This window comes from Metarhizium brunneum, chromosome 4 (genome assembly GCF_013426205.1).
Source record: "Metarhizium brunneum chromosome 4, complete sequence".
In the NCBI taxonomy this organism is placed as follows: Eukaryota; Fungi; Ascomycota; class Sordariomycetes; order Hypocreales; family Clavicipitaceae; genus Metarhizium; species Metarhizium brunneum.
Window position 1 is genome coordinate 4,345,904 of NC_089425.1, and position 26,108 is coordinate 4,372,011.

At 43.7% G+C, this 26,108-nt stretch overlaps 7 protein-coding genes across 7 annotated transcripts; 4 read left to right on the forward strand and 3 right to left on the reverse strand.

Annotated features, from left to right (window-relative positions):
* Positions 1–850: 850 nt before the first annotated feature.
* RPA43 (DNA-directed RNA polymerase I subunit RPA43) lies at positions 851–2,224 on the forward strand (the record flags this gene model as incomplete). The annotated part of the gene is made up of 1 exon (XM_014684036.1): positions 851–2,224. The coding sequence occupies one exon, from the start codon at positions 851–853 to the stop codon at positions 2,222–2,224; it is 1,374 nt and encodes a 457-aa protein (XP_014539522.1).
* A 368-nt stretch (positions 2,225–2,592) lies between these two features.
* On the reverse strand, positions 2,593–3,279 carry G6M90_00g080030 (uncharacterized protein; the record flags this gene model as incomplete). Its single annotated transcript, XM_014684035.1, has 1 exon — positions 2,593–3,279. One exon carries the CDS (start codon positions 3,277–3,279, stop codon positions 2,593–2,595), a length of 687 nt encoding a protein of 228 aa, XP_014539521.1.
* A 1,288-nt stretch (positions 3,280–4,567) lies between these two features.
* On the forward strand, positions 4,568–4,980 carry ndufb7 (NADH dehydrogenase [ubiquinone] 1 beta subcomplex subunit 7; the record flags this gene model as incomplete). Its single annotated transcript, XM_014684034.1, has 3 exons — positions 4,568–4,598; positions 4,674–4,798; positions 4,876–4,980. 3 exons carry the CDS (start codon positions 4,568–4,570, stop codon positions 4,978–4,980), a joined length of 261 nt encoding a protein of 86 aa, XP_014539520.1.
* Positions 4,981–7,970: 2,990 nt separating this feature from the next.
* On the forward strand, positions 7,971–9,419 carry mtr_6 (N amino acid transport system protein; the record flags this gene model as incomplete). The annotated part of the gene is made up of 1 exon (XM_014684033.1): positions 7,971–9,419. One exon carries the CDS (start codon positions 7,971–7,973, stop codon positions 9,417–9,419), a length of 1,449 nt encoding a protein of 482 aa, XP_014539519.1.
* A 920-nt stretch (positions 9,420–10,339) lies between these two features.
* On the reverse strand, positions 10,340–11,626 carry G6M90_00g080060 (uncharacterized protein; the record flags this gene model as incomplete). Its single annotated transcript, XM_014684032.1, has 2 exons — positions 10,340–11,244; positions 11,323–11,626. The coding sequence occupies 2 exons, from the start codon at positions 11,624–11,626 to the stop codon at positions 10,340–10,342; spliced, it is 1,209 nt and encodes a 402-aa protein (XP_014539518.1).
* A 9,003-nt stretch (positions 11,627–20,629) lies between these two features.
* On the forward strand, positions 20,630–24,083 carry G6M90_00g080070 (uncharacterized protein; the record flags this gene model as incomplete). The annotated part of the gene is made up of 8 exons (XM_066131143.1): positions 20,630–20,806; positions 20,870–21,196; positions 21,261–21,510; positions 21,597–21,977; positions 22,029–22,980; positions 23,025–23,507; positions 23,560–23,793; positions 23,846–24,083. The coding sequence occupies 8 exons, from the start codon at positions 20,630–20,632 to the stop codon at positions 24,081–24,083; spliced, it is 3,042 nt and encodes a 1,013-aa protein (XP_065986956.1).
* A 561-nt stretch (positions 24,084–24,644) lies between these two features.
* On the reverse strand, positions 24,645–25,699 carry G6M90_00g080080 (uncharacterized protein; the record flags this gene model as incomplete). The annotated part of the gene is made up of 4 exons (XM_014684030.2): positions 24,645–24,739; positions 24,829–25,067; positions 25,130–25,299; positions 25,358–25,699. 4 exons carry the CDS (start codon positions 25,697–25,699, stop codon positions 24,645–24,647), a joined length of 846 nt encoding a protein of 281 aa, XP_014539516.2.
* Positions 25,700–26,108: the final 409 nt, after the last annotated feature.

Genomic DNA, 26,108 nt, shown 5'->3' on the forward strand with positions numbered 1-26,108 from the left:
CCTGCGCTTCCTTCGGGGATGGTTAGTACATGCTGTAGGGTAGCGATTGGATGGGCAACCCAACAAGGCGACGTTGCACTTGTGATGGTCAGAAAATTCCAAGTAGCCGAGTCTAATGTCGAGGGGTTGCTCGGGCCTTTTTACTCGACAAGTAATGGGTTTGCGATGGGATGAACGGATGACAGGTCTTTGGAGGGGGGACAAGATGTTGAAACATGGTTGTGCGGGGAAGCGTAAGCGTGGTCGTTTCACTTCACGATGACAGGTGGTGCTGTTGGTGACGGACCCTTCTCCCGACGAAGCTAGTACTTGAGCACCTCCCTACAAGGTCAACTGGTGCTTTATTATTGCAAAGTCACATAGTAGTACCAGAACTGAGAACTGATGGCAGTAACTTTGGATGATGGTCTTGGGATCCGGCCTGCCGAGTCTGTCATTACCAGAGGCAAATTCTAGAGTCCAGCGTAACTCCGAAATCTTTAAAAAATCATCTACCTGTCGCGGCGTAGCGCTGCATAGCACGCAAAGGGCCTTGGGCTTTATATTTATTTGTGACTTTACTTAAAGGGTTCAATGTTTAAAAAAAACTGTCAAAGATACAACAATTAGGTGCAGTGGTCCTGCATGAAATTCGCCCTCATGCCTGATGTCTTGGCAGAGCCCTTGAGCTGCGGGTTCAATGTTGCTTGCTATCTAAGGTGGTGCCCCACCTTCGCGGTGAGGACGGGCTGATTGCGATAATCGATAAGCAGCTTGCTCCAAAAAAAATTTCTGGTACACCAAGAAATGCTGGCCACCAAGCCATTCAAGCTCACTCCAGCAGCCTCAATAACGCTGCGCTTCGGTCAAAATGTCCACAGCTGCATCGCCCGAGCCGGCGACCCCAAAGCACGAGAAGAAAACCAAGAAGGAAAAGAAGCGTGCTCGCGAGGAAGAGGTCGCGCTAGTTGAGGGCGAGAGAAAGCACAAGAGATCAAAGAGCATCACTGCAGATGCCATTGCACAAAACAACGACATCCATGGCCAGGATGTGAACAAGGACAAAAAGAAGAAGAAGGAAAAGAAGAATAAGCACCGACATGATGCCGGTGAAGAGGCAGAGGAAGCGCACAAACACAAGGCTGAAAAGAAAAAGAAGAAGCACCACAAGGAACAGACCGAAACACTCACGCATGCCGAGGTAAAGGCCGAATTGGGTGATGACGAACTGAAACCCGAAAAGAAAGACAAGAAAAAGAAGAAGAAACATGCCGAGGTCGCTGATGAGGCTGTGGAGACTGTCATTTCAAAGAAGCCAAAGCCAAGTACGCAACTCACCGAATCTGAGGACACGGATGCCATGGACATCGACAAGCCGTCAGCTTCGGTATATCAGCCACCGGATATTCCAGCCGACCCGCAGTTTCCCTTCTTTGAACAAACTGTCTCGCTGTACGAGCCCTTATACCCTAACGGCTGGGCTCAACCCATAACCAGCTGCCAATACCAGCACCTGCAACACCTCCAGAACAAATACGTTCCCTCACTCCGGGGTGTCTTGCTCAACTACAAAAACGTCGCATTGGGACCCAGGCCCGGCCGTGACGGTGCTGCTACGGATGACGAGACGCCAACGACTGTGGTGTCGCAGAACGAATACGCCGTTGGTTTCGGTTGGATCACGGCCGATGTTGAGCTCTTCGTTCCCAGCAGGGGCGCCTGGATGGAGGGCAGTGTCAACCTGCAGACTGAAGGACACATTGGCGTGGTTTGTTATGGCAAGTTCAACGCATCTGTCGAAGCCAGACGACTGCCGCCGGCTTGGAAATGGGTATCCAACGAATCCCCAGAGGCGCACGGATTTGAGGAGACGGCCTCTGTCATCACGGCAGACGACCATGGCGTGGTCCGCCAGATCCACAGCACTGGGTTCTGGGTCGACGGTAATGGAGACAGGGTCAAAGGCAGGGTTCGATTCAGAATACGCAACTTTGACGCCGGAACGAGCGGGGAGACGAGCTATCTGAGTCTGGAGGGCACCATGCTGGACAAGGACAGTGAAAAGAAGCTGGTCAAGGAAGAGGCGCGCACCGCGCAAATGAGACGGTACAAGAAGGGCGGTCGCGGAATCGAACGGCGACGAGCACCCGACTTTAGCATGACGCGGTTTGTTGATGTGGAGGTTGACAAGGACGGTCAACAAGCAGAAGCAGAGACTGGTGGTGAAACTACGAAGGAGTCATAGCCGAGCGGGCGTTCCAAACAAACAGAAACATGACAACAAACATCAACAATGGCGGACCTGCGTTTTGCACATATTGTGGCTACCTTTTTTTCTTTCTTTCCCGTCCATTGTTGTGGCAATCGTGAGTGCAGGCTACGAAATGGAGTTTTGTGACATTTGAGAAGCGTTTTGTAAATTTCATTCATCCCGTCGACCCAATATATTCACTTATAAAGAGAATTGAACCGAGCATCATGTTTTAATCAGCCAAATACACCAACTCCTTGCTAAACCGACAATCTGAATGCGTCCGAGGCTCGCTCATATCAAAACAAAGGAAAACCAAAACAAAGGGTGTTGAAAATGCAATGGGAACAAAGCACAAAGGTTCATGCAGATGCTTTGACCATTGGTTCCCACGGCCTCGACAAGTCCCAGAGGTACACGTCGCCCGTGTGCTCGCCGCCGAGGCCCTTGACAAAGATGTGCCGGATGAGCGGCTGGACGTAGAGCGACGGGACGGCCTCACGGCTCGGCTGCCGGCAAAACGCATCCACGTCTGCCCTGTACGCGTCCCAGTCGGCCGAGCGGTCATTGACGACGAGCCGGAAGCGCACGCCCTGGACGTCAATGACGACGCGCTGTTCCCCGCGGCCCAGGATCCACGAGTGGCCTCTCTGGTCGCCGCTGCACGCCCAGTCGTACCAGACCTGGGTGCCGGCCTCGGAGAAGTCGTCCAGCACCAGCCTCGACTCGGCGTCGAAGCCGATGGAGCAGTGCTGCGCGGAGATGCCGGGCGCCGGGGGGAGGAGCACGTCGCAGCGGTTGGCGTCGGTGCCGAGCACGAAGCGCCCCCGTCGAAGGGGCTCCTGGCTAAAGCGCAGCTGGATGGCTCTCTGGGGCGCGCATCCCGGCGGATGGGACAGCTTCGAGGACAGGTGGCTGGGCGAGGAGGCGGATATGTCTATGGTTCGGGCCGTGTTGGCAGGGAGGTGTGTTGCCTTGTCGGCGCTTGTGCCGCGTGCCGTGGGGACCAGCCAGGCGATGATGTCTCGGGGGTTGCTGCTGTTGCTCATTGTGGCCGAGGTGGGTGATTGTATTACAAGTATATGTTGAAAAGAAAGGAAGAAGAGGAGGGTGGGAATGTTGGTTGATTAAGCGTATTATACAATGTGCAAACGAGGAGCAGATGAAGAGAGTGGCTTGACTGGGAGTTGTCAGATGGAGATTGAAAACGACAAGAAAGGCGGCAGCTGTTAAAGACACGCGGTTTCGGTTTCGCACAGTAATATACAAGACTATACAATATTAAAATAACACTGCAAGACGGTTCGAGATGCGGCTGCTTTATAAGATGGTGTCAATGGCGGCAGTGGACAAGGGTCCATGCATCTACCAGACGCGACTGAGACGGTTGCGTAGGACAACGCTAGGGTGCTGCCAGGGACACTCTGGAGGCGCGCTGCAGACATGGCGCGCAGGTTTTCTCTACGCGCCGACCGCGTCGAACAGTCCGCGGTTAGGCGTCAAGGTCGACTTGACGGTTATGAATGTGATGTGTAGCAGTGTGGGTGCGTGAATGGCAGGCGGGCAGCGCGCGTGGCAGATTCACGGGCCGGGGGTCGTTTTTGGCGCGTTTAGGGCCAATGGACTTTTGGGAATGACGTCGATCTGGTTGGTGAATCCTTTGCGCCAAGGTGTTTGCGAATCATGGCCATGAGTTGTCCTCCAGGCTGAGGACTCGTGGTCTTTGCTTCCAATGTTCCATTTTGGCACTCGATGCCTCTGCTGTCTTGGACATAGGCACTTCCATCTCATACGTACCTTTGCGTGAATATAGCCCAACGCTAAGCAGATCTTTTCGTCAGGCCAAACACCCCTTGCTGCTGACAATGTTCCAGTCGCTGTAGCTGACCCAGTCAACTCCAGTCTGCCGGACACGCTGCCAGCAAATCCCAATTCCCGGATTACAAAGTCTCAGTGGACCTGGTGTCGACTTGGCTACGTAGTATTCCCAGCATTGGTCTATGTGAGCAAGACAGGTGCTATTAAACCCACAGCGCTGGACATGTTGTAGCATTTACATAAGCCCAAATACTAGTATATTGAGTTCAAATTTGGTCTACAATACGGCTAGATGCGTCCGGTTTGCTCATTCATGCATTTGATGCTACCAAAATAACGAAGCCGTCGAGACACTGCAGGACGCAGGTTGGTACTAGGCTGTGGAGGCAAGCGCCGAGTTTGTTGCCTGAGATATATGGCCACATTTTTCAACACCAGCACTTGAGGCCCGTCTTCAGCCGACCGAGGACACAAGCACTCCAACAACGACATCTTGCAAAGCCAATTGAATCACAAAAAATGGCTTCCGACGCAGCCACAGAGACGCGGGGTATGTTGCTTGCTCACCTTTTTCATCCAGCCGCACAATTACTACCTGGGCGAGATTACTAACTGGCCTTCTCAGCCGCCACCCGCGAGGAGATGCGAGATGCCCGACTCCCACTAGCCTACAGAGACAGCTGCGCTCATCTCCTAATCCCGCTGAACAAGTGCCGAAAAGAGACATGGTATGCGCCATGGAAGTGCTCTGTAGGTCTCTGCCGATTCGCGGCGAAGCGAGATGCTTGGGCTCTGGAGCCACGGGGTTTGCTAACTCCAACGCACAGGACGAGAGGCATAGCTACGAAAAGTGCCAGTACGTCGAGTTCAAGAAGCGAGTGGCCAAGATGGACGAGCTGCGGGAGACGAAAGGCGGCGAGCGAACAAACTAAGCCAGAGGGAGATACTTGTACATATACTGTTGGGGAAGGAACAGAAAAAAAAAGACATTTGACAACCCATAAAATTTTGAGAAACAGAATTGTGAGATATTATTGAGGTGTCACAATGCTAGAGCAAAGGTGGTTGATGGGCTGGATGACGATTGAGGCTGCGGTCTCACGCGTGCCTGGGGCCTTTGTATGCACCAAGTATGTTGAGCTAACATAGGTTCGATTACGACAGAGGGGAATACTTTTGTCTCGACATGGCGAACTGGACGAGGAAGTTTTGACTCCTGGCGGGGGCTAGACACAGGAACAAGAGGATGAAAGTTGTGGCCTGTCAAACCTGCGGTTGGTACTTGCAGAAGAGGATCTTGGCCTGAACCCTTGTGGGATTCTTGTTTCTTCTTTCGAGCCCGCTTTAATGTGCGTTTGACAGCACATACGAAACAACAACATCAACAACAACAACGCTGCAATTTGACCAAGATAACGCTGGGCAGTGTCCAGGTTTACAACCCGCTCCGACAAATTCGTTGAAGATGAGCCAGTATTCGAGTCAAGGACGCTATCCAAGGCTTGAAAATCGCCAAGATCGCAAACTTGCTCATGGAGCGATACAGTCTCTGCGGATAGCAGGGCATCAGCACGAAGCTGAAGTTGTCGTGCTGCCTACCCAAGGTTGAAAAAGTTAACGCCGAATGTCCTCTATATTTGCCATCAAGTGGTACATGCTAATTGCCATAGTGTACGGAAGACGAGTATGGGGTTCGTTGTCTGATAGCGCTATTTTGGCTTCTAGTTCTGCCGTCGCTCGAATTCTATCGCTGCGCCATCGCTTCCGATCCAGTCAATAAAAGAGATGAGGATTGTGTCAAGTTCGAACACGCTCCAGGACAAATCGATCTATGCAATGCGGTTTCAAGAAACAAGTCACCTAGCATCCAATTTCGACGGCTGGTTTTTTCATTTCGCTGCGGTACTGAGGCAAGCCGAAAGGAGAAGCTCGGCGAAATCTTTCCTTTCCTTTTCGCCCCGTCTCCGTACGGACGCAAAGGACGTGACAGGTGCGTATCGTACATTTTGAGGGCCACCGTAATACAGCAAGGAATTCTACCTTGATGGACAACACCCGAAGCCGATCCAGGATCCTCTAGACGGTACAACTGGACGAAATGACGTGGATACGCGTTCGTGTGAATTGTGGGCAAACGAATCGTGGCAAAGAGTTTGTCCAAGTCAATAGAGGTATTACGTACGACGAACAAAGTCTCGCCAAGGGGTAGCGATTACGCGCTCCACGAACTGTGGGTGAGATATTATCCACCCATATTTTGGCCTGTTCAAAGGCGGTAGAGATGCGGGGAGACAACAGTAGTATGTAATTACTAACTGTTTGGTGCAGCTGTGATGATCCCCGACGGCCTCCGACGTTGACGACATCTGTTCTTTGACATGTTACCGCTCCACTGGGCCAGAGCACATGACATGAATCAGCTCAAGGTAGCGACGAGGTGGAGATGGGCTTGGCAGACGACCACAGACCTTTACCATGCAATGGAAAAGCTTCGATTTCTATTTCCTTGATGGCTGAATTCCCCCAGACTCACAGGCCTAGCATTGTGCGCTTTTCAATCGCCACACCTGGCTCGGTAATGCTTATGCGCGTGCCGGGCTAAACGCTGAAAACAATGTTTGAAACCTTGACTCGCACCCATTTGCCGTGAGGGATACCAAGATAAGGGCCGGGCATGGAAATTTTGGACCAGCATCGACCCACCAGCATACAGCGGAAAACCCTGAAGGACCAGGTGCATTTGTAGTAGCAAAGTCCTTGGCCGCGCCATTACTCCATACGTACGTACTACAAACGTCAAACTGAGATGGAGGCGTCGGGATCCGCCAACACCACCCTGAAATAAGCATAGCGGCGGCAATCTTTCGAAGCTAATGGGTTCGGCATGGCGGTCAAGAGGCCCAAGAGGGAATAAAATGTCCTACTATATTCATCAAATGCGGACTACGGAGGTTCTCACTATCCAGCGTCAAACTGTGCCCGGAGAGAACTGCGCGACGGGGGGCAGACATCCATATATGACACGACACTTACCTGGCAAGGGGATATAACAGAAACCATGGGACGCTCTGCCTGTCTAAGTGAGCGGTGCGTGTCCCATGTCGTCTGCCACCAGCGTGCCTGGGAACCGGGGTGGACGACAGTGGCATCTTGGCCAGCTTCTTGCATCGGAATTTTCAATCATTGTTGGTACTTGAGCCAAACATGTCAAGTGGAACTATAAAATTATTAGAGTACTAATGTCAGTTCCAGTTACAGTTCCACCCATCTCCACTTGACTGAGCTTATGATGGCTCAAACGTTTTGCACCACGGGATGGACTTGCACTAAACGTGACCGTTGCCTCGCTTGCTAACCCCACGGAACCAGGTACGGGGGTACCCAGCAAGAGAGAGAAGCTTTCACAATGGGGGAGGAGGAAGAGAAAAGGAGGGGTTGGTGGCCAGGGGACCCCTATCTGGAAGGCGACTTGCATTCCGTTTGTGTTGCTGTTTCTTGGCTGATCTGGAGAAACCCGACGGCCAAAGGCCGAAACTGCGGCTCCGGGCAGAAGACAGCCACTTGCTGGAAACATACTGCTGAAATTGGCTGACATTCTCGCTGATAGCAGACGGGCGATCCACATTCTCAGGGTCTAATTCGTGTCTTCCCCACGGGACTAGATGGACACGTTTTTCGCCAATGCAGAGCTAAATCTTTTGAACCCGACTATAGAAGGCTCTACTTCTTGCCCTCTTCTGCTCCTCGCTTCCTGCCAACTTTCTCCTTCTTTTATCCGTCTGTGTCAAGAAGCTCGTCTCCATCATTGCTCTGATTGTGTTTGGCTTGCCACTCGGTTCACGCAAGGCAGTAAAGCGTCCTCGGTCGTGGGGAGCATTGTTGGACCAACATTTTCAGACAGGACAGCAAGCAGCAAAGAAGCATGAAGTTTCTCAACCTCAAAGGCGAAAAGGAGCCGCGGGAGCCGATGTACGATGATCAAAACGAAAAGGAAAAGGGCAGCACCCGCGAAGAAGATGCCTCGGTGGCGCGCGACGCCGTCCTGGTCGACGACGGTGAGCAGGCGGCCAACATCTTCAGCGAAGGCGGCAAAAACTACAGAACCATGGGCCGCTGGGACACTGCTCTCGTGCTCGCGTCCAACCAGGTCGGCCTGGGCATTTTGTCTCTTCCCAAGATTCTCGACGTCTTGGGCATCGTCCCCGCCGTCATCACCATTATAGGGCTCGGCGTCGTCTCGTGGTACACTGCCTATGAACTCCTCCAGTTTTACCGCAAACACCCCCATGTTGTCAACATGGCTGACATGGCGCGCGTGATTGGCGGCGTGCCATTCGAGGTCGTCTTCGGCATTTGTCTCCTCATCAAGATCTGCTTCACGTGCGGCTCGGCCACCATCACCATCTCCATTGCGCTCAACACGATTTCCAACCACGGGCTTTGCACCGTGGGGTTTGCCGGCATTGCGGCCATTGCCTGCTGGCTGCTGTGCCTGCCTCGCAAGTTCAAATTCGTGGCCCAGGTCGGCCTTCCCTCCACCATCAGCATCATTGCGGCGGTCCTCATCGTCATCATCAGCCTCGGCATGTCGCCGCCTCAGAATGCGCCGCCCGGGTTCGAAAAGACGCTCAAGATTGTTGGCGACCCGTCCTTTACCGACGGCGTCAACGCCGTTCTCAAGGTGTGCTACGCATACGCTGGAAACGTCGGCTTCGTGTCGTACATGGCCGAGATGAAGAACCCGAGCAAAGACTTCGTCCCCGCCCTCACGGTCCTGCAGGTCTTTTCCGTCGCCCTGTACCTCATCACGGCCGTCGTCATATACTGCCTGTCTGGCCAGTACACGACCTCGCCGGCGCTGGGATCCGCGCCCACCATCCCGGCCAAGATCGCGTACGGCATCGTCCTGCCGGCCATTCTCTCCACGGGGCTCGTCTTTGGCCACACGGCCATCAAGTACCTCTACGTCGTGGCCATGCGGGCCATGAAGTCGACGCACCAGCTTACCGACAGATCGGTCAAGTCATGGGGCACCTGGATCGCGTGCGCGACCCTGTTCTGGACAGTGTCGTTTGTCATTGCCAACGCGATTCCCATCTTCGACTCGATCCTGTCCATTGCGTCGGCCACGTTTATCGCGTGGTTCACCTTTGGCATCAGCGGCGTCTTTTGGTACCACCGCAACTGGCAGGAAAAGTTCCACAGGAAGAACATCCCCCTTGCCATTGTGAATGCCTTGCTTATTGTCCAGGCTCTCTTCATGAACGGGGTGGGGCTGTGGGCAGCGATTCGGCAACTGGTTGACATTTTCAACGACAAGGAGAACAAGATAGGAGGTGTGTTTCCGTGCGGAGATAACTCGTTGTTTTAGCAGGCTGCGCAGGGCGTATGGGAAGAAACTTGGAGTTTGGATGGTGTTTGTCTTGTCATGTATAGTGGCCGTGGTTGTAGGGATGCAAATCAATCTTTTTATCCGGCCGATTCAATTCCATTCCGTGCATCAGGGCAGATTGTGACAGACCAGTGAGTGTACGCAGGTACAGTCGGTTCTCTCTTTTGGTGTCAGACTGACCAAAGTCCCTACATGTACGGGACAAGGGAAAGTGTCAATACTGCAGCGGCAGCTCAGCCTAGTCGACAGTCTCACCGACGTAGCCGTCTCTTCTCTACTATCGGCAGAATGACAACCGATACGTGCGCGAGAGCCGCTCAACTCGCACTCTTCAACGACACCCAGGCTCGCTTTTGTTCTTGGCCTTGTCGCCTCCCACCCATTTCACGTACACGAGGACGCCGCTGTCCAAGATGAATGGCGGAAGGGAAACGCGCAATCTCTCCGCCCAGATCCTTCCACGGCTGCCGTTTACCGGCGTAGAAGCCCGATTCTACATGGTTATTTTTTATTACGGGTGTAGGCAGGAAGATATTTCTTGTAGATTAATATAATAATAGGCTTGCTAGTAATATAGCCTTTTTAATTAATTTACATACATGGAACCAGCCAAGGCAGTCTCCTCCAGCTTGACCAGCTACTCCTATACTGCCTTGGACTAAAACTTCTAGTCCTGGACTTATTGGAGGCTCGGGAGAGTAGTGCGCCAGGCGTTATTAGACGTGTTCAAGTAGCTACAAAGGCCAGGAAAAGGATTTATAAAGAAAGCTTACATGTACTAATTGCCATCTTTGCCTTGTCAACCTAGAAAACTAGAAAAATACTATATCCCTCATTTACATCTTGGAATATAAGCAGGGTAGGATGGCTTAAATAGCAAAATAGACTTGACCTTGACACTAATATCTCAACTCACTTAGACGCATCCTCAAGTCTCTCCGCCGTGCCATGCTCGGCGTATGCCTATGTCCTTTATGGATAGCCGACCTTTGCAATTTAGTGTCACATGCCTTATCCACGGCAATCAACTCATCTCGAGTAGCTTTGATCTCGGTCTGAGGCGCCTCTGCTTCTTCAGCGGACTCGTTCTCGCAGATCCACCAACCTGACAGCGGCTGGATAGCATGCATTTTTGCGTCCCAAGAACAAGTCGCCGCCCTTCTCTCCCGGGCAATGTAGGGATAGATGGAACGGGCCTGGATCCCCACGGAGCCGGCTATCATGGTGCAGTTAAACTCATGTCCGTTGTCGTCGACCTTGACGGGCACGGAGCAGAACCCGGCTGGAATGTTTTCCGAGTCAATCACGGCGTGCCATGTACCGTTGCGACACTTGCGCGATAGCTGTGCTTCCCCCTTTTCGTTCCAGAAACAAAAGGCCGCGATCCACCCAGAATACCTACAGAGTCCGCTCATTTGGTGTTTATCCGCGACGCTGTTCCAGAATCGGATCACGGCCGGACTAGACGGCTCTGTGAAGGAGAGGACCATGTTTCGCAGGATCGGCTTCAACATGTCTGCAAATTGGCCTGGCTCTTCTCCCAGCTGCGCTAGCTTGTCCAACCTAGAAAGGATATCCTCCCAGTCTGCGACTTCACCAAGGAGTGTTACGGACGGAATACCGCAGAGCATGCGAATAGTATACGAGAAGTACTTTTGCATAGCCCCCATGAACAAGACAGAGGCAACGGCAATGTCGGTTTGCGACGTCGTGGAGAAGGACGGCATAACCCAGGTGCGCAGCTCCGGGTCCTTGACGTTCTTGGCCATCAAATGCGTCATTGCGCCGGCGATAGCGCCAAAGTCTACCGTTTCCGTAGAGCCGCACACGTCGAGTATCAGTTCCTTCTTCCCTTCGTGCTCGACGAAGCATGATCAAAGACTCTCGGCGTGGGCGTTCACGTAGAAGCCGACCTGGGTTATAATGGCGAACCACACGTCTTCTGGTCGTATGCACAGATGATGGTGCGAGCTGTATGCGTTGATTGCTGCCCACACGAATCCGTTGGGACTCGAGGACGTGTGATTTTCCCCGAGCAGACGGCCATCAAAGGAGCTTTGAATGACTCTGCTTGTTCTCCGGTGCTCCTTGGGACTGACCAACTCGAGGAGTTTCCCAGAAGTGCCAACTCTAGAGGAGCGCCAGTTTTCGGCGGCATGATTGACAATGGTGAGCGTGACGGGCATTGTGAATGGCTGACGATGAAGGTGAAAGGGGGGCCTCGATATAGTATTGGAATGATGGGGAAGAATCAATGGTCAAGAGATTCTATTCCGTCTCCCCGACGTGGTGTCAAACTTTTATATCCCGCCAACGTGGTTACATAAAGCTTCAGAACGAGGCTGTGTCGGTGATGACGCCACCCCGTGCCGTGAATCCTGAAGCCCATGGCGTAGCATCATGTCACTCACATGCAGCTTTGTCGGGAATTTCTTATCGGGCCGTAAGGCAGACAGCATCAATGTGTGGGCGTAGTTATCGTGATTAAGAGCCATGAGTCATGCTGAGGGTGGAAAAGTGCTTGGATTGAAGCCATCTAGGTCTGCGACATGAGGGCTTCTGAAACCAGGTCCTTGATTCGTGCCGTTTTTGGTTCAACGCTCGTGATACCCTGGTTGGCCTGTAAAAGATCTATAAGCCATGGTATACTTGTAAATTAAAGTATACATAATCACCTCCTTTATAGAAACTTGAGGTCTTTGAATAACTCATCTAGCCAGTGCGCATGCTAATGTGTAATGTCGATGTACCTAGTGCGGAGAACATGGACACATGATCGAGTACAGAGTAGATGGAACTGCAACCACACCGCCGGTTGAGGCATTGAAGACAGTTTCTGCTGCCAATACACCGCACTGGTTGGCCATAGATACGATCCGTGTATCTGCAGCTTCTCGAACCCCTGATGTCACCTTGGAAGGCCTCGACCCGGTCCATGTCTCTTCAACCTGACGTCGGACTGCTGCAGCCTGTGAGCGTTTTACGGCCTCGGCGTAGCTTGGAGGCCTCTCTGGCTTACAGAATTCTGTGTTCCGCCGCGACGTCCAACGCCTGCTCAAGTCTAGTTCACCGGTCCGTCTGTGTAGAAAGTGTAGCAGTTACACGTGGACATTCCATAGTTGTCGCCTATGACCAAGTACTCAGGTCGACGTCTTTTGGCTGGTCGTGTTGGCTGGGATCTGGCCAAATCCATGGCCAAATCCGGTAGTGTCTTTGACGGCACGTCTCACGGGGGACGAGGGAACATGGCTTGCTGCGCCACTGAAGCCCAAGCGTTCGCGGTAGGCGGCTTCTCGCAATCCCTCTCCTATAGAATGTACGTATGTAGTCGGGCGAGGAAGAGAGGCCGCCAAAGCAGACGTAACCATAAGAGGCAGAAGGCAACCATGGCGTCGTGGCTGACTTGTAGTTATCAATACACCAGATGATGGCGGCACTCTTCCGAACCGCACACGGCATATACATATTGTGACGTCCAATCAAGAATTGCACGTGTTATTTAAAGTGACATTGAACCCATGGCACCTGGGGACGGCTCGGAGGCCGTTGGGCCGCCGCTGTCATGGTCTATGTGACACATGCATGCCTTACTAGGATCAATACAGAAATTCATATGTCTTCTTGTGCGATAATTTTGCCTGGCTGGCTAGTGCAACTTGACCGTCTACGTGGCCATTGTCCTCACAGCCATGCAGGTCGGGCTCGCAACAACCCAAGTGAGTAACATTAATGCCGTCAGTCAGAAGCTGGCAAATGCATCGTTCCGATTAACCGTCGGAAGTTTGCCGAGATCTGCCAATGGTAAGTTCAATGTAACTCTAGTAAATCAGATGGACCAAACTACCATTTTAGGAAGTTTCCTGAGGATCTGCGTAAGCGGGGTAATATTTAACTAGAAACTAGGCACTGGGGCTATATATTATAACCTTTTTATTGGAAATATCTGCGCCAAAAGATTCGCCAACGAATAGACTGATAGGCTACATAGGTGTTCAAGAAGAAGAAATGCTATATATTAGCTTACCTGAGCTTCCTGGTTTCTGGTTTGCTACAGGCTACAGAGCCTGTACAGAGTGCGCCTTTTGGTCCATGTCTTTAACCCAACATTGGAGTGGGAACCCGCCAGGCCACTCATTTCCGGTGCTTGTCACCCCAAGAGCAAAGTGGACGAATTGGATGACATCTTGATGCCGACATGTAGCTACGGTATACATTGACTTGGCCGGTTCTGCTACCCCTCACTGCAACGTGAGTTGTCATCTTCTCTTATTGACCGCTGTGATTATTATGCACGGGAACTTGGGAAGTCATGTCGGGTGTAACTCTCCAGTCTGAGAAAACACCAAGTCCACCTATAAAATTGTGCCACGCTCAATACAACTAAAGTCAGCTTCATAACTTCGGCCCAGGGTCTTCCAGGTCTACACAAAGGGACGCCGAAACCAACAGGTTGGCACGTATAAGCTGAGAACACATCCGATTATTCCCCCCCATCATCATCGGGTAACGCAGGCCGTATAGAAGCACATTCTTGAATCATGTCTCTGGCTATACACGTCCTTTTCCTGGTTCAGTCATGGGAGACTATCTCCACCAGTGCGCCACTGGAATACGCAACTGGCGGCGTGGCGTTTATTCCAGTGAGGAAACTGCGTCACTCTAGAACCTATATTGTTGGGATTACAAGGCAATTGCCGATAGATATTAGCGCCTTGGGCAGGGAGACCTTGAGATAGACTACATCTTCTAGACAGTACGGCCTATAGCTCTGGCACTATAGGATAACACAAACTTGACTCTTGTCTTTGCATCGGGTATAGAGGATCAAGAACGGCAACCGTAACATCCACGGCTTTGCGGGCGGTCAGCAGTGTCTCGGGTTCCAGACAGGCATATGGATTGGAAAATTGAGTTACACCAGCGTTCCCATCAAGGCACAGAGTCCAGACGAGCTCGACTTGTTTCTGGCATGTGGTCCAGTCCCAACTAGAGGGCAAGCCTCCTTATGTTCACGAAGCGCTTGACGCCAAGTGCCTTACCGCGTGTAACATGGATAGTCGCACTTAGCGACGATATGCTCATATTTGTCGTATATCTGAGTCTTCAATGTTCCCCGTTGAGTTGCGCAAAACTCGCACCCGGGCCAGGTGCAGGGCTACTCGCGCCATTTGCGCCATTTCCACTATGAGTACTTGGGCTAAAACTACTTGGAGAGGCAAAAATCACGGGGTCCAGAGTTGAGACTCTTGGAATACATGTGCCACTATATTTCGACATGGTGCGAGGAGTCTAGCGAGGGAGGGATTACCTGGGTAGTTTGTGAGGTGAAGCAAAAAATAAAATGATGACATATAACACTGGGTATTCGCTGGTCGTCACCAACCTAACTATTAATCCAGCGCTTACTAGGTTATTATATAAGATTAGATAGGATATTATACCTAAAATATAAACTTGCTTAACTTTTACCTAAAACGCCTATTTAGACCTACTTTTCTTGTTTTCTTTATTTTCTTGTTTTCTTATCCTGCTATTATTTTAGCTTTTTATTCTAGCTTTTTACTCTAATATTAAAGCGCTAAATAATAAATAACTTATATACCACGTAATAATATACACTCTTATATTACTTATTTTTAATTTTAGCTTTTATATAAAAATTCTTATTAGGCTTAAAGGGAGGCGCTTAATATTATTACTTTTTTTTTTCTTAGTTTTATTAATAAGTTTTTTTTATATTAATTTAATTATAGGTTTATATTTAGTTTACCTTAGTATTAATATACTATATTAGTTAGCTTATAAAATCCCACTTAAAAATACTTATATATACTATAAGAACTTATAGCCTAATTAAATTTAAGTAATATACTAACTAAATAAAATGCTTTTCTCCCCTTTTTATTTATTCTTAATAGTTTTAGTATTTATAATATTTAGTTTTTTACTTCTTGCCTTCTTTTTTTTATTTATATATATTATTATTAAAGCTATTTTTACTTATTTTATTATTATACCTTAAAATATAAAATTTTTACTTTATTTTACTTACTTAAATATATATTAATTTAATAAAAATATTATTAAAATAATAATATAAAAGTATTAAGAAAAGCTATTAAGTAAAATTTATTATATTAACTTAAAAATAAAATAATATTATAAAAAAATCTAATAAAACTAAAAAAAAACAATATTTTTTTTTATTTTTATTTTTAAGTAATAAGTTAATTATTAATTTTATTTTATATAAACTTATTACTTATATTAAAGTTAATTTAATTAATATATAATTTAACTTTTACTTAAATAATCTAGAAATTTAAGTAATTTATAATATTATATTTTAACTTTAACCTTAAGAAATATAAGAAAATATATATAATTAATTATATATTAATATTTTTGTTGTTATTTGTAGATTTTTATTGTTGTTTATAAATAGCTGTAGTAGATATCAGCAAGTGCTTGTGGGAGATATATATGTGTAAGGGCAGTAACTCACGATTAGTTATATTAGGTCTTAATAATAAAAGAATAACTTAAATAAAAAGGAATAAAACTAACTTAAAATATAGGTAAAACTATGTAAATATACTATATATATAGGTATTTTAGGTTTTTAATATAACTTAATATAAGTTATAAATATAAAGTTAATTTACCTTTATAATAATAATAGCTAAAGCTATTATAAAATAACCTTAACTAGTAGCTATAATATAGTACTAATTATACTAAAATAGTTTACTTTTTTAATCTCTTATTATTTTTAGCCTAGTATAGCCTAATATTATTTTAGATTTTACGCTTATATAATACTTATATTATATATATAATTTTATTTAATTATAAAGTAAATTAATTATAAATTAATATATTAATATTTAATTAATTTACTTTATAATTAAATAAAATTATATATATAATACTAATATTATATAAGTATAAAATCTAAAATAATATTAGGTTATATTAGGCTAAAAATAATAAAAAACTAAAAAAATAAATTATTTATATATTATAATATATTAAATATATTAGTATAATTAGTATTATATTATAGCTTACTAGTTATAGCTACCTTATAATAGCCTTAGCTACTATTATATAGTTAAACCTTGTATATTATAGAAAAATAATAAGGCTATTAAGGACGTAGAAAAGAAGGCCTCTAGAAACGCGAAGCTAAAGCGCAGCTCTAAAGAGGCTGTTATACTAGCTATAAAAAAGCCTAATAAGGCTAATAACGCTAAGAGTAAAGCTACCTAATAAATTTATATTAGCGGTTTTACCTCTTCTAGAGGGGATTAATTATATATTAATAATAAAAAAAATATATAATATTTATTAATTACCTGTAACGGCTAAGGTTCCTAAGGGATAAACTAGTTGTAGCTTATATTAGCAGAGCTACTAGGGCAGTTAATCTAAGTAATTAGGTGTTATATTAGTAATAAGTTATAAACTATAACTAAGTAATTAGAGTTAAAAAGTTATAAGTAAAGCTTATTTAATATAATAATTTATATTAAAAGCTAAGAAGCTAAAGTCTATTTATAAAGTAAAATTAAGGGTCCTTATATATTATAATAAATTACTTCTCTTATTATAATATTTCCCTTTAAATTATTATTATAATTATAATCTTACTTACATAGATCATAGTTCCTTCTATAATTTAAATATAATAGTTACTCTGATTATTAATCTATTATCTGCCCTACCTGTGCCGCTTTATGGCTCATATAGCCGGCCTAACTTACAGCCTGCTTCCTGCATACGACTGGGTCGTAACATTACCCTTCTAGAAAAAGTAAAACTACTTATATAAATTTATTTAATAGCTTTAGCCTTATAAGCTTTTTTGGTTTTTTTAGCCTTTTTAGCCTTAATTTTATTAGTTTTATTAGCTTTTTTTATAGTTAATTTTATAATTTTCTTAATATTATATTTTAATTTAATATTTTTAAAAGCTTTTTTTTTTAAATTTTTAATTTTTATAAAATTAAGATTTTTAATTTTAAAATAAATATTTTTTTTATTATAAAAAGCTTTTAATTTATTAATAATTATATTATTTATTAGGTTTTATTAATTTTAACTCTTAAAAATTATAATAAATAACCTATTTATATTAGGTTTATTTAATAGCTTATTATACTTAATTATCTTATTAATATTAGTTTATACTTTATATATAATAGTTTATAAATAATTATAATAAATATTAATAAGTACTTATAAAAAATATATATATATAAAAGTAATAACTTATAATTAATTATATTAGGTTTTAATAATAAAAAAATAAATAACTTAAATATAAAATTAACTTAAAATATAAAAAAAACCTTATTAATATTTAGTTAATTCGCTTTATAATTAAATAAAATTATATATATAATATTAGTATTATATAAATATAAAATCTAAAATAATATTAGGTTATATTAGGTTAAGAATAATAAAAGACTAAAAAAATAAACTATTTATATATTATAATATATTATATGCTTTCGCCGGCGTGTAAGGTTATAAATCACCTCTTAAGCTAGTAGATTTGACGTATTACAATACGTGTACTGTTTTTTAAATTATATATTATTATTAAATTAGCTAGGTATAGCTATTAATTGTGTTACTAGTAGGTCCTGGTAATTAACTAGCCTTTTTTTTATTTTTTTTTATTATAATTTAATATTATAATATATTAAATATACTAGTATAATTAGTATTATATTATAGCCTATTAATTATAATTACTTTATAATAGCCTTAGCTATTATTATATAATTAAATTTTATATATTATTATAATTTTATAGCTATAACTTATATTAAGTTATATTAAAAACCTAAAATACCTATATATATAATATATTTATAAGGTTTCTCTTATATTTTAAGTTAATTTTATATTTAAGTTATTTACCTTTTTTATTATTAAAATCTTATTATAAATAACTAATTATAAGTTATTACCCCTATATATATATATCTCTTATAAGTATTATAACCGCTTACTTATTAATATTTATTATAGCTATTTATAAACTATTATATATAAAGTATATACTAATAATAATAAAATAACTAAGTATAATAAAAAGCCTAATATAAGTAGGTTATTTATTATAACCTTTAAGAGTTAAAACTAATAAAACTTAATAAATAATATAATTATTAATAAATTAAAAACTTTTTATAATAAAAAAAATACTTATTTTAAAATTAAAAATCTTAATTTTATAAAAATTAAAAAAATTATAAAAATAATTAAAAATTTAAAAAAAAAGGCTTTTAAAAATATTAAATTAAAATATAATATTAAAAAAATTATAAAATTAATTATAAAAAAAGCTAATAAAGCTAATAAAGCTAAAGCTAAAAAGGCTAAAAAAGCTAAAAAGGCTTATAAAGCTAAAGCTATTAAATAAATTTATATTAGTAGTTTTACCTTTTTTAGAGGGAAAAAAAAAACCTTATAAATATATTATATATATAGGTATTTTAGGTTTTTAATATAACTTAATATAAGTTATAATTATAAAATTAATAGGTTTATATAATAATATATAAAGTTTAATTATATAATAATAGCTAAAGCTATTATAAAATAATTATAACTAATAAGTTATAATATAATACTAATTATATTACCCTTTATAATAAAAGGGAAAACTATAATATAAAGCTACTTTTTATTAATTAGCTTTATAATATTCTTTTTAATTTTCCCTTTTATTTTATTTTTTTTCTTATTTTTTTTCTTATTTTTTTTCTTATTTTTTTTCTTATTTTGTTTCTTATTTTTTTTCTTATTTTTTTTCTTATTTTTTTTCTTATTTTTTTAATTATTTTATTAAGTTTTTTAACTTTTTTAATATTTTTAGCTTTTAATAATATATTTTTTTTTTATTAATATTTTTTATAATAATAGCTTTTTTATTACCTTTTTAGGCTTATTAGCTTTAATCCCTAAAGTTATAATAAGTAATTTACTTATATTAGGCTTATTATTTTTTTTAATACTAATTATAATTATAATTATTAATTATTAATTAAGTTTAATATTAATAAGCTATAATACTTTAAGAAGTAATATAAAGCTAAAAACCTATAAATAGCTATATTATTTATAAAGTAATTTATTTAAATTAAGTATATAAAAGTAAAATAAAGTAATTATAAGGAAAATAATAGGCTTTATAAAAGTTAAAACTTTATTAATTTATATTATATTAGATTACTTTAAGTTTTTTAGGGTATAACTTATATAATTATAAATTATTATTATTATTATATATATACTTTTATTAGTATATAAGGTTATAAATTACCTTTTAAGCTAGTAAATTTAATATATTATAATATATATATATAATATTTTTTAAATTATATATTATTATTAAATTAGCTAGGTATAGCTATTAATTATATTACTAGTAGGTCCTGGTAATTAACTAGCCTTTTTTTTTTATTTTTTTTTATTATAATTTAAAATATTAATTATATTAATATATTTAATATATTATAATATATAAATAATTTACTTTTTTAGTTTTTTATTATTTTTAGCCTAATATAACCTAATATTATTTTAGATTTTATGCTTATATAATATTAATATTATATATATAATTTTATTTAATTATAAAGCAAATTAACCAAATATTAATATTAATATAAATAATTAAATTATAAAACTAAAAAGGCTTTAAAATTATAAAAATACTAGAATTTAATTATTAAAGTAATCTTCTAGGAGAATTTTATTAACTTATAGTTTTACTTATAAAATAGCGATTTAATGCAAGCCGCATGGCTATGCCTGAGGCATACTCAAACAACCCCGCATTCTTACAAGACGTATAAAGTGATCTCTGCACTAAGACTTGATGGGAAAGGTTCCAAAACACTAGGTTCAACGTATCTTACGATGTGCCACACGTGATTACCCTTTAGTGTGTCTCTGCCCCATGTAACTAGGTAGTTACAATGCCTTCACTACCGATTGTTTTCGATGGCGTTCGGCAGCCTTTGGTCGAGTAAGTAAACAGGTTCCAATCGGATACGGATACTAATAGCACAAGTCTCGTCCACATTGCAGGGCTCTCGCATACACATCAGGATCAATCGTCATGGCTTCGAGACTCATTAAGCCATCATTTCCCAGCTGTGAGAATGATGGCTTTCAAGTACGATTTTCTCAAAGCTTCTGACCCAGTTCGACCATTGTCGTCCATGATCGAGCAAGCAGAAGACCTACTATTCAACCTACGTTTCCGGCGGGAGGAACCGCACCAGTCGCAACGCCCGATATTGTTCATCTGTCACAGCTTTGGGGGACTCATTTTGAAACACGTAGGTTTTCGGCGCCTTTTTTTTTTTCTCTTCCTTGGGTGGGCAGTGAAGCTAATTATCTAGGCATTACTCATTGCGAAACGCCGTGCCGACTTCCGCGACATATTCGACAGTATAGCAGGCATCCTATTCATTGCCTGCATCCATGACGAGCACATGAAGGACCTTGAGCGGTGTCTTCTTTGGTCTGCTACTGTGGAACTCTCTCTCACGAAAACGCGACGGCACGATGTTCTAGAGAGTTTGAATACCCCCACTGAATGGGAAGCAGCGAAACAAATCATGGAGCATTTTAAAATGCTCTACCTTCCCTTTCCAGTACGAACCTTTTGCGAGACAAAGGCAACTGTCTATTTATCGCGGCCGTTTCGTGGACAGAAGTCGCAAATTGTCAGCAATAACAATAGAAGCATGCAGACTACTTACAATAACTAACTACCACTTCTCATTGCAGCTCTGTCCAGAAGAAGCAGCGTTTCTACCTGGCTTCCAGGAGACAGTGAAACCCATCGACCTGGATCATACTCAGCTCAGTGTCTTTCCGAATCGAACAGATCCTTTCTACGAAACCCTGTTGTTAGAGCTGCATAGCCTCCTCGACGTCCACGATGGCAAAGACATCAAACCTGAGATCTACATGGAAAGCATCGTTTCCAGCCTAAAAATAAACTCCAACTCAAGTCAAGATTTTGCTGAGGACTCTAGTAAGTTAGTGGTATGGCGATGCCTACCTTTCTACGTATGTAACTAACTAAGCCCACAAACTTTGCCCCCCTACCAAAACCAAGAGCCCCAAAGTCTGAGACGAAGATGAATATTCGTCTCCCTTGCCACATTCTAGCGCCACATCAGCCGAATCATAGCTTTATTGGTCGCGAGGATGTTCTCGACGATATTGAAGCACATCTGCGTCCGGTACGCAAACTTAACGAAGGGCACTGCGTGTTTGCCCTTTGCGGTCTAGGGGGGATGGGCAAAACGCAGATCGCTCTGAAGTATGCGTTTAGTAGCCTGTCGAAGTTTGAGGTTGTTTTATGGATTCCTTCAGACAGCCGGGAGAAGATGCTCGCAAGGCATATTGCTTTTGCAGTGGAGATAGGCTTGGTCGAGTCTACGAATGATGACCAAAACAAAGCCAAGGATATTGTGAAAGAATGGTTTGAGACTTCCCGTAGGTAACCTCAATGGCGGGAGTGGCTACCACTTGCTAATGACGTCGCAGAAATACCTTACCTGATCATCTTCGACAATGCCGATAGCGTCGATAACAAAGCGCTACTGGCAGAATTCTGGCCAGGAGGTGACACAGGTTCGATTCTGATCACGTCCAGAGATAAGAGCCTTCTTGGCGAGTTTTCGGGGCAGAGTCTTACTCAGCTCCTCCCGGAAGATGCCATCGAACTTCTTATGATTCTCACGAACCGTGGTGGTCGAAAAGCAGCGGCTATCTATCCCGAGAGGGAGATGCAAGCCGCTGCTAACCTTGTTGAGGTGGTTGGTTGCTTACCGTTGGCAATTACGCAGCTGGCTAGCATTGCCATTGAAGATTGCTGCTCACTCAGGGACCTGGAATCATCATACGACAATTTCGCGCAGCTCATCGAGGACTCCGAATACGGACAAACTGTCACTGGGACGCTATCCCAATATTCCTACTCCCTTGAAACGGTGTTGAGTATGAATTACGAAAATCTTGATAGGCCTCAACAAGATCTTCTCAATATACTGTCCTTCTTGGATCCCGACAAAATTCAGTTCGATTTATTGACAGGAAGCGTCGGTGACATTGCACAACAGCATCACGAAGTCTTTAAGACGCGAAGGCAGTTGATCAAGGCGAGGGGATTTCTTTTGAAAAGCTCGCTACTCTACGAGAATGCCGAACTTTCAATCAATTGGATGCATCGACTGGTGCAATCGACCTGCCAGTTGCGCATGCTGAAAACCAGCCCCGAGACTCGCCAGAAGGCCTTTGAAAGTGCCTTTAGCATGGTCCACAAAGCATTCCCGGTAGCTCCGATCACAGGTCGTCATGACCGGAGTTATTGGGCTGCGCAAGAAGGATGCCTCGCTCACGTTCAAATACTTGCGAAAACCGTGGAGTCTTCACAGCACAAGAACCCCCTTGAAGTAGACGCAGCCAAGTTCTCGAAACTACTTCATGATGCAGCATGGTAAGTTGCGTCCTTCTATAGAAACTATATACTAACTTCTCCAGGTACTTGTATGAAAGGGGGACTTTTCAACCCGCCTATGAACTACTAGATGTATCCGAAATGATTGCGACGCAAGCTGAAGACCGTACGGGCATGCTGGTAATCCTTGCAGAGATCTGTCGGGCTCGCGCATCGCTGCAAACAGAGACCAATCAGCCTCAGCAGGCCTATGAGAGCTTCACAAGGGAACTGGATTTCGTCTACGAGGCCATAGAAGCAGGCGTCATGAAACGACCCCACATGCAAGAAGTCTTTTCACTGGGGGGCGTGGCTAACGCGCTTCAAGGCCTGCATCGCTACACTGAGGCAGAGGCATACTATCGTAAAGCTCTTGAAGCGTTCGAAGGGATGCCCGGGATCCTTTCCAAAATGTCAATCCTGGAGCACAACTTTGCAATTTGTCTTTGGATACAGGGAAGGCACGAAGAGGCTTTTGAGCTCCTCAACAGAATCATCACCGACAGAAACGACACGACTACCTATCGGTAGGTTTGCCTGGCGTCAGTGTGGCAGTTCACAACGGGCTAACTGATACAGGACGGCACATGCCATGTTTGCACTCGGCAACGTCGAAACCAGTCTAGGCGTGCGTCTCCTAGATGAGGAGCGCTTCGACGAAGGAAACAACATGCTTGATGCGGCATTAGCAACGCACGTGCAAACTCTGAAGCTGTTTCGCGCAACCTTAGGAGACGGACATCACAAGACAGGCAATACGCTTTACAAGATCGGGTGTCATCTACGTAGAAAACACGACTACAGCGGCTCCATGTGAGTTGAACTGGGCTATTTGGCGGAACGGCGGGGCTGACTATGACACTAGAACCAACTTACGAGACGCTTTACAGGTATTTGAGAGCGGTGGTGCGTTTTTGAATGAAACAGCAAGGTCGACTTTTATGTTGGGATGCGTATATCAGGACGCAGGCGAGATTGCAAATGGCCGTCTGCTTATCGAGAAGGCGGAAGAAATGCGGAAGAAGGTTGTTGGGGACGCTGAATGGTCTCCAGCCTCAGGTGTCTCGGAGTTTGACTCTTTGATAAACTGCTGGTCGAGGTGAACACGGCATACTGCGCCGAGAAATAACGGCCTTCATGGATATGGTAGTAAGGACTCTCGTGTATCGCAATATATTATGTGATTGCATTATGAAGCTGGGTATCTGAGATTTTATGCGAAACACTAGGGTACTTGTACGCGAGGCCTTGTGGCCTCATACTTACGGATATCGCCCTTACGGTCCTGCGCCGGTGTCTCGTGCGGCCGCCGGTATGAGCACGCGAGGTCAGTCCTCCATCATCGACCGGGCTCGTGTTAAGATTGTCGGCCAAGGTCAGCGAGCTGGCAATCACGCTTGGGACTAGAAAAACGTGCCAGCCAAGTTGGCCGTAGCGCTGACAAACACGGTATGACATGCTCCCGCTGGTATCTACGCACTGAATGCTTCAGTGTATTATTACAATGTTCCCAATCTTGATGCCAACCAATGATACTCGCTAGATTGATCATGCCTGTTGAAACGCACAATAGCCCTCGAAGACTCATAGTGATGGTGTTGGCTAAAGAGTAAGTCGACTTATCCAGCAGTTTCCCGCCCAGACTGGCTTCCTGACATACGAACTCAATTCCAAACTACCAGTCGCAGCTCAACACTTTCTCGTAGCATAGCTGAGATTCCACTCGGTGACAGGTGCTCGAATGATGCATGCCAGGCTCCTATGGATGAAGGTATTAGTGGCTTCGGATAAAAAAAAAAAATCAAGAAAGAGGAAAAGGGAAGAAATGGGGATCAAGTTGTTTCTCACTGGGCTTCGCTCCACTGGAGTCTGTCTGTCGGAATATAATGAGATCGTCAACATCCATATCGCTCTTATAAAACCACTGATGTTTCTCGTTGAAGTAGAGCAACGAGTTCTCAATGTAGCCATCGCCATGCGCAACAACTATGTCATTCGCCACAGTGTCGTGCTCAACGTCCACACTGCGGTAGTCACAGAGCGCCAATGGCCAATCATTGCTGGGACCTTTCAGGACGCGCCACACGCTGTTTGGCCATTGAGTCAGATAAAGTACCATTCAAGTGCCTTTCAGACGGTTCGTACGTACTTGAGCATCTGCCATGGCCTCTTTTCTAGCTCCGGGTTGTCTTTGAAATAGACCTGTAGACGATCCTTGCCTCCTTGCATTGTGAGATCGACGTGTGCCATTGTTTGCGGCTGGGCAGCAGGAACCAGAGCACCCTCTTCCCGCGGAAATTTGGTACTGCGCTTCCGGACCTAGTAAAAGATGTAAGCAGTGCTCTGCCTCAGTGCTCTGTGAGTTTAGAGTGCGAACTTGATGACCGAGAAATGCGACGGCAGTGACATCTGGAAGTTGTTCAAATAACACTTTCTCAATTTCGGAGTAGAAGGTGGTTTGAATTAGGTTGTCATTGTCAAAGTCTTCGGGCTTCAGCGACGTAGTCGATTTGACAAACTCAAAGCCTTGGGTATCAAGGCTAGGAGGGGTGCATCCACGGACATTGTTGATGTTGACGGTTTGGGATGTGAAGACATGATTGGAACCCGGGAGACCAGGCAGGCAGGCGAGCTCGGCGGACCAATTGAAAGGCTTCTCTGTTTCATACAGTTTGGCACGATCCAGATGGTAGATGTTGGAAGTTATCTTGTCCATCATTGCGAAACTTTCAGGTAACGAAAGCTGGCTGATGGGATACTATTATTGCTAGAAGATGGAAACAAGACAGACTTTCAGAATGAGAAGAAGGAGTCCAACGTCCCAAAGTAAGCAAACATCACATGCCGAATTCTTATTCAAACAGCTGGGCACTGCAGATCGGTTACCTCGATGACGGCACGTGTCGATAGCAGTGGGGTGGAAAGGTCCAGCCTGAATGCCCTTCCTCGGAAGAAAGAGAAGTCATGTTTCCCTTGCCACACCTTCATTACGCCAGTCGCTGGATCCGGGATGTTGCAGAACAAGGCTGGGCGTTACTACTGCATCTTTGAGCAAAAGTACCAACAATCATACAGGCTCCTACCTGCATGCAGCATGTAAAGTACAGAAGTGAGGCAGTCGTCAATGA